Source organism: Protomyctophum parallelum (assembly GCF_964188405.1).
Source record: "Protomyctophum parallelum genome assembly, chromosome: 3".
In the NCBI taxonomy this organism is placed as follows: domain Eukaryota; kingdom Metazoa; phylum Chordata; class Actinopteri; order Myctophiformes; family Myctophidae; genus Protomyctophum; species Protomyctophum parallelum.
In genome coordinates, this window is record NC_139698.1 from 7,897,133 (window position 1) to 7,912,748 (window position 15,616).

General features: G+C 42.9%; 2 protein-coding genes across 2 annotated transcripts in view; one reads left to right on the plus strand and one right to left on the minus strand.

Moving 5' to 3' along the window:
• The window catches only part of s100w (S100 calcium binding protein W), a 270,184-nt gene extending 262,288 nt beyond the window's left edge, over positions 1-7,896 (minus strand). Inside the window, exon 1 of the mRNA XM_083761119.1 lies at positions 7,884-7,896. The gene's annotated coding sequence lies outside the window, so the exon portion shown is untranslated. The remainder of the gene's footprint in view (positions 1-7,883) is intronic.
• Positions 1,449-15,616, plus strand: part of rprd2b (regulation of nuclear pre-mRNA domain containing 2b) — a 43,495-nt gene continuing 29,327 nt past the window's right edge. The window contains exons 1-5 of the mRNA XM_083761990.1: positions 1,449-1,788; positions 7,957-8,086; positions 9,885-10,129; positions 12,078-12,191; positions 15,063-15,139. Of these exons, the coding sequence (XP_083618116.1) occupies positions 1,521-1,788; positions 7,957-8,086; positions 9,885-10,129; positions 12,078-12,191; positions 15,063-15,139 (834 nt within the window). The 5' untranslated portion in view covers positions 1,449-1,520. The remainder of the gene's footprint in view (positions 1,789-7,956; positions 8,087-9,884; positions 10,130-12,077; positions 12,192-15,062; positions 15,140-15,616) is intronic.

The window sequence follows — 15,616 nt, forward strand, 5'->3', positions numbered from 1 at the left end:
ACCACCTTCCCCAAAGTTGTCTTTTGATGCCATATTTGTTCATTTATGAATAAATAAATGCTAATATTGTGAAAGTGCCCAAAAAAATACCTCTTTTGAGTTTTGTTTTTTTTTAATCTCAAAATCTTAAATCTCATTTAGTAACTCGATATAGTTATAAGTTATTAATACTATAATAACTGAATTATTTTATATTACATTACATTATTTTATATAACATAATTCTTGAGTGTACAAAGGGACCGAATGGGGTTACAGACCCTGTAAAGGTCCATTTGGTTCAACAATTTAGCTGATGACCCCCTGGAACCCCTCCCTGAGGGGGGTCCCCAAACACAAAGCCCACTTTTTGAGAACAACAGCACAGGCACAGAGCAGTTCCTCCTCCAAGAAAGGCCTGGTGACGCGAGGTTAATGGAGCAGATCAGAGCAATGGAACCAAACCATTTGTACACTCTCAGGCCCCTTTTCCACCGGTTGGTTCCCAATGGGAACCGGTTCAGTTCTTTTTGGTTTTTAGTCCATGAGCCAGAGCTCCAGAATTGAAACGTTAATTATGAATTGAGTGGGCAAAACCATACCTATATTAGATTATCACCGTGAAACTTCCCCAATTGAGTACTTACATGAAGACAATGATCTATTGTATTAAAAAGATTACATTTTTAAACATGCAAATGAGGCATTATGTAGGAAAATATGCAAAATAATCGAAAATATGAAAAAGCTACTACTGTGGAAGGGTTATCATGTATTAATTTACTTGTATTGATCCTATAAACAATTTAATATAGGGTATAGTTTGCCCACCAATTTTGGAGCTCTGGCTCATGGACTAAAAACCAAAAAGAACTGAACCGGTGGAAAAGTGGTCTCAGAGTTAAATTAACAGTGATTGTACAATATAAACTGCGGGTCCCATAGATATAAATGCCATTAAATGAGGGACTGTAGCCAAACGGGTTGAGAATCACTGCTACAGCCGTAGAAATCTCCTATGGGGGTCCCTGGCATATCTCTTCAAATAATTAGTGTCAATTTGGGGGTCCTTAATGGCATGAAAAGGTTTGGGAACCAAACCAAACCAGCCACGGGACGGGACAGGGTCATATAACTGTTGGGGGGGGGGGGGGGGGGGGGGACTTCTCGGACAGGCGCACTGAGAGCAGTGTTGCCATGTCCGCTTATTGTAAGCGACGTTGTGCTTTGTTCTTCTGTAAAGTTGCTTGTAAATATTTGTAGTTGCATGCTCGGCATGCGGGTTGGGTTGCGGCTTATTTGGAGGGGGGGGGGGGGTAATGTTTAAAACTAGTGATTCTCAAACATTTTCATGTCAAGAAGGACCCACAAAACAATTATGTATGGTTGACCTGGTTGCTTTGTTTCTCACACAATCTGGCAACACTGCAGCCAGCCCAGACGGAGCACAGAGCAGAGCAGAGCATTAGATACATACATATGGAACTGTGCAGAGCCACGCTAGTCAAGCCACTGAGCTTTAAAAACTAAACACAAGAAAGATGGCGGCCGGTTCTGGAGCAGCAGCAGCCGCCTCTATCGGCCCCGCCGCCACCACCGCGCCAGCAGCGGCGGGGGCCTCCTCCCAGTCCCGGGGCTCCGGTGGCACGGGCACGGGAGCCACCGCGGCCCTGGAGGCGGCCCTGGACCGCCGGCTGCAGGGAGTGTCCAACACCATGGAGTCCATCCAGGGCCTCTCCACCTGGTGCATCGAGAACAAGAAGCACCACGGCCTCATCGTCCGACACTGGATGAAGTGGCTCAAGAAATGTGAGTCTGGTCTGGTCTGTCTGGCTCTCTCTCTCTCTCCCCATGATGCTAACGTGCTAACGGTGGCTAGCGTGGCTGGGGGAAAACAGCCGATCTGTAAGCCCACTGCGCGTCGCACGAGTGACGCGCTGTGGGCTTGTAGATTGGCCTTTTTTAAACGTATGCGTAATGTCTATCCGTGGAGTCGGTGTGTACTAGCCTGGCGCTTTTAAGCTAACAGAGCTAATGCACAAACATAAACAAGACATTTAAATGTTTAGATACATTATATTGTGATATACTTATTAAACATGCACTATGATCTGGGACCTCTAAACACTCCTCAGAGACAATACGAGAGCGCCGAGCGGCATATATATATTTTATTTTATTTATATTGTATAAAATAAGCCCCAATACTTTCTCCCGCAATTATTTAGATATTATTATTATTATTATTTATCACCAGGTCAGTCAACCAACAAATGAGCCAACCGTAATTAATAACGGTGTCGGTAAATAATTTGCAGCATGCAGTCGCAGAGGAGAGTTTAGACAATTAAATGCAATCACAAACAACACTATTGTAGTTTAGAGAGCATGATGCGATTGACTGAGGGGTGTGCGGCGAGTAGCCGCAATTTGCAACTCTAGATTTTTTTACAATGGGTTGAATCTAGAGTTGCAATCCCCTCCATCCATTTCCTATTCATTATTTTCGGTTTCTGATCTGCTGGTCTTAAATGACGTTAAACTCACCAACATTGCAGCTGTAGTCCAAGCTTGAATTATCCTCTTTCAATCTGCCGAGCTTGTTTTTCATAAAAATCCCCCGTAGACATGTTATGAGTTACTTTCTGTCCAAAATATTCCAAGAGTTCACAATCCGAGCCGCCATATTGTATTTTTGCAACGTGCCGTAAAACAAGATGTGAGGGGGAGCGCTTGTTTAATAGAATCTTACCTGCGCAGGTAAGACACCCAAAGAAGAGGCAGACGCAGTGTGACGCCCCATCACGCACAGCCTTCTATTAAACAAGCACTCCCCCTCACATCTTGTTTTACGGCACGTTGCAAAAATACAATATGGCGGCTCGGATTGTGAACTCTTGGAATATTTTGGACAGAAAGTAACTCATAACATGTCTACGGGGGATTTTTATGAAAAACAAGCTCGGCAGATTGAAAGAGGATAATTCAAGCTTGGACTACAGCTGCAATGTTGGTGAGTTTAACGTCATTTAAGACCAGCAGATCAGAAACCGAAAATAATGAATAGGAAATGGATGGAGGGGATTGCAACTCTAGATTCAACCCATTGTAAAAAAATCTAGAGTTGCAAATTGCGGCTATGCGGCGAGGTGATATTTATCACTTTGACCTACTGTGTCTGTGTGTGGCAGATGATTACACACTACAAGCTCATTATTTACTCTATGACACACGCACTTTCTCTATCTCTGCTGGAATGGTTCTTGGCAAGTTACATGCTGCTCGTCACTGTTTTTAGTGTTGTCTTACAATTTGTTTACATGTAGCCTTCCCATGGTACTAGACTAGTGTCAGGGTTACATGAGATGGCACTTGACTAGACGGGTTTTATTGTAATAGAGCTGGTGTTACAATCGTTACATAGTAACTATAGCAGGGTAGCAGTGTTCCTGGCACGTTGTGATTGTGGTTGGTATTGGTAATCTTGTCTACATTACCAGCCACTTCGGGACATATAATACAATATTCTTTTGAAAGGTTCCATTGTATTTATACAAATTAAATGTTCTAATACAGTAGTGGACTTGTTGGTTGGAATTTTGTTTAACTGATGGTTTAGTCCTGTCATCAAGGTCCATTATTTATTCACAATTTGAGCCACGGCCCACTATTTGATGAGCCTCTTGGATCCAAAACTTAGATTTTGTTGTTGTGGTCTTTCTTGTGGGTAAGATTTTGTCCACAATTCCATGCTGTGTTGATGTGGTACCATAGGAGAGATGACAGGCAAGCGTTGATGATTTGTGCGTTGGCTGGCAGCAGCTGGCGCAGAGCAATGCAGAAAGAGTTAATGAATAATATCCAATGTGGATTTGCTCGGAGTCTGTGATTGCCTTCAACATAAGAAAATAGTTTGCAGCCTCTCTGTTTCTATCAACTCTGTATACTGTCTGTATGTCTCCACCTTCTGCTCTCGCTGTCGAGGAAGCGCACGCACACACACACACACACACACACACACACACACACACACACACACACACACACACACACACACACACACACACACACACACACACACACGCGATCAGGCACGCACAGTCACACACATACTGGTACACAAGAATAGTGGTGTGTGTGTGACAGTGCATTCTTCCAATTTGACCATTGCATGTAGATATATTGCAGGGAAATGTAGTGGACAGGACACATTGCAAACTCTTGCAGTAAATGCTTGAATATGTATTATTATGCAACCGATAAATGTGGCACACAATACAATGGAGATGGTTTATGGGTCTGTTAGAGGTTTCTGCTCTGGCCCGTAATTTGAATATTGATTGTGTACACAGACGCTGTTGAGGTAGTTACATTTAAAGTTGTTTTTGTGGTATGGCTTTTGCAGGAGGCGAGTTGCCTATACGAGTGGTTTTACTTTTTAGCTCGGAACATGAGTCAACAAATACATTGGACTTTTGCCTGGTATCCAAACTAGTGAAAATAGAAGATCTACAAGCTCACAAGGCGTCAATTCGCAGGGCTTGTGGATCTACTATTTTCAGCTAATCTCGCAAACTGCTAGTAGGCCACAGCAGTACCTCACATATGTTTTATACTTTATAAAATGAAATATTTAACTATACAATTACATATTTAACTTTATAATGGAAGTCAATGGGACTCTGATCAGGGCATCAGGCAGAAAGCTTGCTTACATTTGACATCATTTGTCATTTCTCTTCTTCATAAGCTGTCATAAAAAGCTCTGCAGTGTAGAAGGCTGGTTTTACTGGTCAGCTCCCAGTACAACAGTATCAGACTGTGGTTGTACTGGTCAGCTCCCAGTACAACAGTATCAGACTGTGGTTGTACTGGTCAGCTCCCAGTGCAACAGTATCAGACTGGTTGTACTGGTCAGTGCAACAGTATCAGACTGGTTGTACTGGTCAGTACAACAGTATCAGACTGTGGTTGTACTGGTCAGCTCCCAGTACAACAGTATCAGACTGTGGTTGTACCGGTCAGTACAACAGTATCAGACTGTGGTTGTACTGGTCAGTACAACAGTATCAGACTGTGGTTGTACTGGTCAGCTCCCAGTACAACAGTATCAGACTGTGGTTGTACCGGTCAGTACAACAGTATCAGACTGTGGTTGTACCGGTCAGTACAACAGTATCAGACTGTGGTTGTACTGGTCAGTACAACAGTATCAGACTGTGGTTGTACCGGTCAGTACAACAGTATCAGACTGTGGTTGTACTGGTCAGTACAACAGTATCAGACTGTGGTTGTACCGGTCAGTACAACAGTATCAGACTGTGGTTGTACTGGTCAGCTCCCAGTACAACAGTATCAGACTGTGGTTGTACTGGTCAGCACCCAGTGCAACAGTATCAGACTGTGGTTGTACTGGTCAGTGCAACAGTATCAGACTGTGGTTGTACTGGTCAGCTCCCAGTGCAACAGTATCAGATTGTGGTTGTACTGGTCAGCTCCCACTACAACAGTATCAGACTGTGGTTGTACCGGTCAGCTCCCAGTACAACAGTATCAGAGAGTTCTCTTTGGAATTAACTTTCTAGTTATTTGAGTGAAGCTGGATTGTTTTTGTACTGCTAGTGTGAATCTGTTCTGAGATTTGAAAGCTGCTGTGATTACATATAATTTTTTGGGGTTTAAAAAAAATTCAAGCTATTTTCATCTGCTGTATTTGTTTCTTCACTTGCGATTTCACTTGTTTATATTAGAACTTGTGGGAGTTTTCTCTCTTGGTTGGATGATATTTGGTGGTGTATAATCCCTGGAAATATTTGTTTTTACTTAACCCCTTTAAAACCTGAGGCCATTGTGTATATGAAATCACACCCGTGTGAAGTGAGCTCTCGTACATCATGATGTAAATTCTCCATTCATTGTCAATGGGGATTTAATCTCATTATAGTGGCACTCAAGCATCACCGTTCACCATAGCAGCACATGGCAGTCATGACTCATCGTGACAGTTCAATGAACAACAAACTGTCTTTGAACCAAATGCTTCATAAAAACAATGTTGGTTTATTAGAGATCTGCTGGGGAAAAAGCTCTGGTATGCGTGCGTTCTGGTGGAGGCAGACTAAACTGTTTCCTGGGTTAGAGACCTGCTTGGGTTGTTATAGAAAGAGAGAGAATGTCTTGTTGTCCGTTCAATTAACCCATTTAGGCCTGACGTCGGAATTTCTAAATCCTCCAGTTTTCTGAAATAAATATATTCACGATTTTTCGAAAATAGCAGACCTACAAGCTCGGCTATGATCTTGTAGATCTGCTATTTTTCAATAGCTAAATTATAACATGTTTAAAACACCAAAATGGGTTAGCAAAATGCAATCGATAAACTAAGAGACATTTTGTTAAATTAGATGGTCCTCCTGCCTGCAGAATATTGTTTCTGTTCGTCCCAAATAACATCATTAATCCCCAAATATCATCTAATTCCCAAATGTCATGATCTTGCCTGCCTACAGCAACATTATAGGATCAAAGTTAAACTGATGGTGGAGCCTGCCACTGCCTAATGGAAGGTAAACGCTGTGAGAGACGGGCCACACAGGGGCAGGTTGTTTGTCCCACGAATACATATTTTGGTGCATCCAAATGCCTAGCCTCACATGCTTATGCCCCATGCACAATCATTACAATTTAGGCATTTAGCCAGAGTGATTTACAGTAAGCAAGAACAACACATTGTAATCCGTCATCGGGTACATAAAAAAAGTCTGAAGAGTTGAGTTTTCAGACTACGGCGGGAGATTGGGAGTGAGTCTGCAGTTGTGATTGCAATAGGAAGTTCATTCCATACTAACGGTAGTTCTGGAGCCAGAAGGGAGAAGAGTTTGGGACGTGTGGAGTGTTGTTGTCCCAGTGTTTTTAGTGAATGTACTTCCAGCTTCCCTGCGACGGCTGATCCGAGAGCACAGGATGGTTTGTTGTAGGGTTCGATCACACTTGCGAGAGACCATATCTTTGGTTGCTTTGAAGGCATCAGAGTTTTGTACTTCTGTGATCATTCATTATGTACCGGAATAATCATCTTATGTGAGGACTCTCCCACTGCCTGTGCACTGCAGGGCAGGCATGTTATGTTAATGTGCCAACCGGTATTATAACGCAGCAACAAACATTCTATGGCAGCAGAACCCATTGTTCTCTTATAGCCAGAACCGTGTGATTGCTTGCGAGCTGGCGTGTCGTCGCGTGATTGAGGCTACATGCTCCAAGGTGTGCACTGTGCACATTCTGCACAAAACTAAACGGCATATTACAGGCCGTGTGAATACATAGGAGGAAGGAGCTTATTTGCATGCAGATGTGAGGGGATGATATTTTTAAGCATGTTTTAAAACGTCTGTCTCACATTGGATCAATTGAGCACATCTTTACCCAGACAAGTGACCTTTGTGCCTGGAAACAAAAGTCACTTGCCCATCGGGCAATATTTTACATTCCACAGACCAGAAGACAATGGCCAGGTTCAGGTGTTTAGACAGATATCTGGTGTTGTGTTATATAGACGGGTGCGTTTCAAACAAGCACTTGCCTGGTGGTCGGGCAACCTGAAAGCAAACTGGGCCTGCCTGAATGTTTTATTTACCTGCCAGGGGCTGGTGGGCAGAAGTTCTGCACGATTAATCTAAAATGGATTGAGATCTAGATTCAGACATCTATGCAATCTCATTTCTAAATTTGAGCAAGAATGGAGCAGCACTAGTTGGCTGTCCAATTCATTTTGGTTGCTCTTGTGTTTTTGCTACAAGGGAGAGACTTTAAGAGGGGACTAAGTTAAGCACGTTGATGTTGTCTGTTAAAAGCCACAGTAGTCATGGCTCCAGGTGCCACACTTTGAATGTAGTAGTAATGTTCAGCAACTACTGACTAAAGACAATGAATATTTTCAACTATAATATTAATGCCGATTCTCGTCCCATCCCCCAGCTGACACCAGCCACCGTCTGAACCTCTTCTACGTGGCCAATGACGTCATCCAGAACTGTAAGAGGAGGAACGCCGCTGTGTTCCGCCCCGCCTTCGCCGAGGTGCTGGCCAACGCCGCGCTCATGATCAGGTGAGTGTGGCGTGTTATCATGACTAGACGCGTTCAGTCATACGTTCTGCCAATGGGCTCCATGCAGTATACTAACTATGCACACAGAATGACTCTTCCTACTCCAGTCAGACATTCTGCCAATGGGCTCTGTGCAGTATACTGCATACTAAGACAGAAGAGATTGTTTTTGGTACACCACCAGAGATACACAGATCCCCCATTACTATTCATGGTGAACCGATCAACCAGGTATGTTCGTACAAATACCTAGGAGTAGTAATAGACCATCTTTTGTCATGGAAAGATCAGATTGATTCAGTGTGTAAGAAAACAAAGCAAAGAATCTACTTCCTTCGCCGTCTAAGATCCTTCGGTGCTAGTAGACGGATTCTTCTTTTGTTTTTCACTTCTGTTATTATGAGTGTTCTTCAGTACTGTAGTACCACCTGGTATGGATGTTTGTCTGCAGCCCTAAAGTCACAACTGCTGCAACAACTGAACATTTGTTCAAAGATTGTTGGACAACAACTTCAGAAACTTTATACATCCACATATGATAACAGCATCCTAAGGTTAGCAAGGAATATCACCTCTAATACTAAGCATGTGTTGTATGGAGAATATAGGTTGCTACCTTCAGGAAGGAGATATGGTGTACCAGCATACAATAAGGTCAGACTAAAGAGGTCCTTTGTCTACCAATCGACCTTGAGGCTTAATCAGGAGATGTAGTAGCCACAGGATAATCTAAGCGGTGGATATTGCTCATGTCTTTATGTATGTAAATTGTCTTGTTATTTGTGTTTTGTTATGTGTTTCTGCATACTTGGCTGCTGTGTCGCAAGACAAATTTCAGTGTGAACTGACAATAAAGTACTATATCATATCATATCATACTAACTATGCACACAGAATGACTCTTCCTACTCCCGTCAAATGTTCTGCCAATGGGCTCCATGCAGTATACTAACTATGCACACAGAATGACTCCTCCTACTTCAGTCAAATGTTCTGCCAATGGGCTCTGTGCACACAGAATGACCCTTTTCACATATCATGGATATGAAGATTCAACTGACTACTGCTACTGAATTAGTTACATTTTCGCTAGAAACGGACTGTATCATATATGAGTGACTGACTGCCGGCAAACGATACAGAGACACCTCCCTGACAATAACGCTGAGACAGCTTGTTTATTTTTGAGATGAGCCCATGTTATTCTCCATAGAGAAATGACCTCCGTGGCTCTGTTCCATTTAGTGTGTACTAGGGCCCCCATAACTCTGAGAGTGTACAAATGGACCCTTTATAGATCTGCTATTTTTCAACAGCTAAAAGTTTAAAATAATGTTTATTGAAAGCTATAAGGTGATACAGATGCGTCCTGGGATCTAAATGGGTTAACCCATTTTGGGCGCGAACCCCTTTTGGTGTTTTAACCATTATTATAAACTTTAGCTATTGAAAAATAGCAGATCTACAAGCTCGGAGTGCGGCACTCGGTGCCGCAGCTTGTAGGTCTGCTATTTTTGAAAAAATCGTGAAAATGTGGGGCAAATCATTGAATGTATATTCTTTCAGAGCGAACAGTTTTAACTCAAATCTTTGCTTCTGGGGAGAGGTCCCTGGAACTACATATTTTCAGATGGGGGTCGGCGGCCAAATACAGATAATTCTGGGGGTCCTTGACATGAAATAGGTTGAGCACCACTGACATAGAAACATGAGGTTTTTCAGAAAACTGTCATGATTTGTAGAATCGTCCTCGGATCTACACCACCACTGCAGCCTACTGATTCTGTTTGTGTTCCAGAGACGGGAAGGTTCAGAAGTCCGTGGAGAGGATCTTCACCATCTGGGAGGAGAGGAGCATCTATCCAGAGGAGCTCATCACTCAGTTCAAAACCAGCCTCAGCAAGAAGGACCGAGAGCGAGACAAAGAGAGGGAGAGAGAACGACAGAAAGACAAAGACAAGGAGAAGGAGAAGGAGAAGGAGAGGGAGAGGGAGAGGGAGAAGGAGAGAGAGAAAGATAAAGAGGAGATGCCACCTCCTACAGGTCAGTGTGACTGGGTGTGTGGGTGGTTGTGGGGTGCGTGCGTGTATGCGTTAGGGATTTAACTTCTAGTGATTTTTACTAGTCGACTAGTTGTTTAACTACCTATAAATAAAGTATTATTTTTTCTTTAATAATATTTGTACATTTAAAAACTGTACATTGGTGACTATAATGTAGCATTCTAGCTGATCTTGAGGCCTACAAAAAACAAAATATTATCAACTAGTCAACTAGTACCAACAAGGTCAACTAGTTTGACTAGTTTGACTAGTCGACTAGTTGAATAGTCTACTAGTTGCTTAACGCCATAATAGGCGTATACACTACTTTTTAAAATAGTAGCCTAGATATAAGTTCCTGGGTTTGGAATTTTGGGACTTTGATACCAAAATTAACCAAATCCAGGAGAAATGACAATGCAGGAGTCCTGCAGGATCCAGGGGTGTTGGCAGCCTTGAGACACACACACGCACGCGCACACGCACACACACGCACACACACAATCTCTTGGCTCGTTGGCTATAAGAGCCCCGTCGTTTAAATACCAACCTGGTGAGTGTGTTTAGACATTCATGGTCAGTCTTAGTGGTGTGTGTGTGTGTTGTCATGTGTTTGATACATTGATGTGTTTGATTGCAGTGATGTGTTTGATTCAGTGATGTGATGTCATTATGTGTGGTGTAGTAGAGCTGGACAATATGAATATTCGTGATATGCATTTTGGATATCGTGGCATGAGCGTTTCTAAGTTTTAATCATGTTCGTGCTGAACATTACATGTGTATCGATAAGTTTTTCCCGTACCGATTCCGATACCCATAACTTGCGTATAGGTCGATACTGAGTACCAATCAAATACCAGTGTGTAATTAAAAAAATCACAATGTTTACACAAACCTGGAAATCTGGACATGGACTACAGACTAAAGAACTCTTTTGTACTTTTACACCAAAATCGACAAACCTCAGGTTATGTTCTCGTCTGTTTCTGTGATTTGTGTAATGTGTATCATTTTGTAATGTATTGTCTCTGTCTGTCTTGTCTGTACGTTGAGCGGTGATGTCATGGACACAAAACAACATTCAGTGCAAGCTGACAAAGTCGTATCATATCGTATAGTAGGGGCTAGCACCCCTCAAAAATAAGTGCTTCTCAGAGTAGGGTCCAGGGACCCTCTACAGTATGTTTCTTGAGGGGTTTAAAAATATTTGAAAAGTATAACATCGTTTTGAGTCAGTGACAAATCAATGTGTCATTCTTTGATCTGACTGAGAGATTTTAATAGGCAGCATCACACATTCACAATGTTTTAGCCGGCTGCTTTAAGCAATATAGAGGACGTAATATATAATACACTTTCTTTAAGATCCCACAGATTCAGTTGTTTTTATTTTTACAAAAACACTCGATTGCGAAATGCAGAAAAGAAGGGAGGAAGTCAGGAAGAGATGCTGAGTGACATGACTGTGCAGTGTGGGGTATTATGAGCTGTAATTTGAAACTCACTGCTGCTGCTAGCTATGGTGCACTCTATTTGGGAGGTTGGGTATCAATTGTGTCCTGTCAACATAAAAGCAGTCCATTCAACTCCATACTCCATATTCTTGAAATATATAGTCAAGACAATAAAACAGGCTATTATGATGATGTACTTTTCTTCACCTGCTGCTAAAGCTCAACATTTTGTAAATGTGTAATGTTGTATTCGACCCCTATGGGAACACATATCAGTCTGCAGATAGGTATGCTATTATTGAAAAATCGTGAAAATGTAGCACAAATCTTTGAATATATATTTTCAGAAGACTTTTTATTTATTTCCTACGTCAGGCCTAAATGGGTTAAATCATTAATCCATCATAATTATTGACGTTGAATCATTCTGCTGACCAGCGGAATCTGTCAGTGCCACTGACTACCCTAAACATGTAGTGTTGTTGTTGGTAGGAATAATCAAAGAACCATCCTGGAAGAAGTGGACTAAGAAAGGAGAGGAGCCAAATCGAGTCCGTGTCTCTACACATAAAAGGAGGTGGTGCCCCGAGAGGCAAAAACAAAAAAGTAAAAGAAAATATATTTTTTTAACCGAATGGGTTCCCAGACTGATCGCCAAGTACGATCGTGACGGCACTAGATCTTGCCGTGTGTCCGAAAATGCATGTTATGAAGTATTTAAAGCTGAGAAATGTGATGATTGTGGAGACAGACATTGTGAATCGGAGGTGGTGTGTGACTTTGTGTGTGTGTGTGTGTGTGTGTGTGTGTGTGTGTGTGTGTGTGTGTGTGTGTGTGTGTGTGTGTGTGTGTGTGTGTGTGTGTGTGTGTGTGTGTGTGTGTGTGTGTGTGTGTGTGTGTGTGTGTGTGTGTGTGTGTGTGTGTGTGTGTGTGTGTGTGTGTGTGTGTGTACGCGCACGCGCACGCACGCGGCTAAGCTGTTTCTCTAGAACTAGTGGTTCCCAAACTGGGCTGAATGGCGTTCTGGTGAGCAGACGTGTGGCAGAGTTCTGCACATACTCTTATTGGTTCTGCTGCCACATAGGAGGCTATTGCTGTAGTGGAGTCTGGATGTTGTTGTTGAAGGCATGTCTCGGCAGCGAGCGTTCGCCCTGAGACTGGGAGGTCGGGGTTCATACCAAAGACTCTAAAAATGGGACCCAGTGCCTCCCTGCTTGACACTCAGCATCAAGGGTTGGATTGGGGGTAAAGTCCCTGCGACATACTAGCGTCATGTCCAGGGGGTGTACTTCAAGCTGCCTCACGCTACAGAAACAGGAGATGGGCTCCTGCCCGATGGGCCTCATGGCTCGGCAAGGCTACTTATGTCTCAGCGGCAGTGTATGAGGGGCTGGGACAGAGGCAGGCCATGTTGTAAAGATGGCAAAAGGGCAGTTTTTAGAGATCTGGTTGACACGGGACTGGATGGAGATGGTGGGGTGGTTGTGGTAGTGCTGCACAATTAATCGAAACAATATTGATATCTAGATTTAGACACATGCCATCTCATTTTGTGAAGAATCGTGCAGCACTAGGTGGCTGTCCAATTCATTTTCACATTCATCTGATTGCAGTTGAGCTTTTCCAGTATGTACAGTAAGTGTCATGTACAGTATGTGTCGTGTACAATATGTCATGTACAGTATGTGTCGTGTACAGTATGTATTTGAGAAGTATGTCTATGTATGTGTTTGTGATGTACTTTATGCATGTGTGATACATCGACAGAAATGGGTTTTTCACGTGTTTTGTTTGCAGTGTTTTCTGTTAACAGTAGCGTGACGTCATATTTACTTAAACATGACACTACAGTGCATATCACGGGCCTTGAACACAGTTACTGACTGTATCACTTTAAGCATCACGTCTGATGTCAGTATTTGAGCATAATTACTGTATCATATCCACACTTTTCCTGGGCTGTGTGTGCTCCAGTTCCTGTCGATTTGATCCAATGAAACTGGTCAGATGACCAATGATATCCAATGAAATCAACAGGAACTGGAGCACACACAGCCCAGGAAAAGTGTGAATACTGCTCTAGTGATGCCACCGATTGATCGATTTGTCGAATAATCATGGCGGTCTCCAAAATAGATTTTAATACTTTTCGGCAGTGTCTTGAGTGTACACTGTTCGAGGGTTCGGTAGGGCCGGGCCTTCACTTTCGGGCCTGTTGAGAACTCTAGTTTTGGCCGGCTGCCGGACCGTTTGAATGGACAGGTATCGGTCAAACAGGAGACATCGAAGAGGAACGAAGGGTGGGGAAGGATATGGAATGTCAGAACAGCTCCATAAGTCCATATCTGGAGATAGCGTTGGGGTTTGAGGTTTGAGTTCAGATGTAGAGTTGCTGGCCGGCTCCATATATGCAGATCTAGGTGATGATCCAGTCTTCTCCATGTATGGTTATCCAGGGTTTGATGAGGTCCGTGTCGTGATCTTCATACATGGTTTACGGCCATTTATGGAGACGGCCATATGTGGAGCGGCGACCATATATGGTGGAGTGACGTGTCACGAGACGTGATGAACTGATGGCCATATATGGTGGAGTGACGTGTCACGACCACCATGGAACTGACGGCCATATATGGTGGTGTGACTGACGGATCGTCAGGTTTTGCATGTTTTCATAGTAATCTGCGATCTACGGTTGCAACTACGGTCGCATACAATTATTATCCCATTCTGGACGGGAACCAGTTTGTGTTTTAACTAAGCATTATTTAGCTATTGAAAATAGCAGATCTTGAGCTTGTAGGTCTGCTATTTTTGAAAAATCATGAAAATGTGGCACAAATCCTTGCCTTGAATCAAGTCTCATTAGTCATGGTGGACAGGTGAAAAGTGAACAACAAAGTAAAGGTATCTTTACTGTTAGGGTTTTTAAGTGGGGTATGGTTCGGTTTAAGGTTCGGTTCTGTTCGGTGGAGAACCAGTTCTGCAGGTGTTTCTACCTCAGCCCGGTTGGTTTGTAACAGCGTTGATCGTCCTGGGAATTGTTTCCGAGTGCCATACAGCTGACCTGGGTTCAAATCCCACCCGAGACTCATGCATGACAACCCCCCACCACCAATCTCTCTCTCTCTCTCTCTCTCTGTCTGAAATACATCTTAAAATAACAAGCACATGTTTGTGTAAATGTTTCCCACTGTGTCTTATGCTCACTTTATCGGCTAAGGTTTCAGAGAAAGCCTTTCGTTCATTTTTATAAAGACGAGTCAAAATCACTGAACTTCGTCTTTACCACTTCACTATTCAACTAAAACAAGTCCCCCACTCCCTTTGACCCCAACGTCAACCAATGTAATGGACTCAGGCCTAGTGTCTGATCATTATTGGTTTATGTATAATTGTATATTCAATATACATAAACCAATATGATCGATAGAAGCAATAAGCACTGTGTGTATATATATTTGTTTTGTCTTTCAGCCCAGCCCAACACCAACAAGACGGCTGCCCTCAACAAGACAGCTGCTCTCAAGTCAAAGATCGTCGCTGAGTTCACAGTAAGTCTACGTCACTCTTCTCTTAGACCAGGAAGGGATGCCTGCACCTTTTTTTTTACTTGAAAGCTACTGTCAAAATGACAAGATCTACCCACCCACAAAAATATTATCCCATTGCTGAAAATAGTAAATAAATCACACCTGTGTGAACCGAGTGGTGCAACTCCCCTCTCTCCCCCCCTTCTCTCTCTCTCTCTCTCTCTATTATGGATATCAATCCGCGTCGCTGACAACTATTTTTTCATTATTATTTTGGGTCGGCCTTTCCTTCTTTTTTTTTTTTCTTTTTTTTTTTTTTTTAGATTTTTTTTTTTGCGGCTTACGCCTTTTTATTGATTTTTGAAGGGACAGACAGTAGGCTGACAGGAAACGGGAGAGAGATGGGGGGATGACATGCAGTAAAGGCCGTGTCGGGTCCGGGAGTCGAACCCGCGGCACACTGCGACTGGATTACCAGTCCGGTGCCCAGACCGTTAC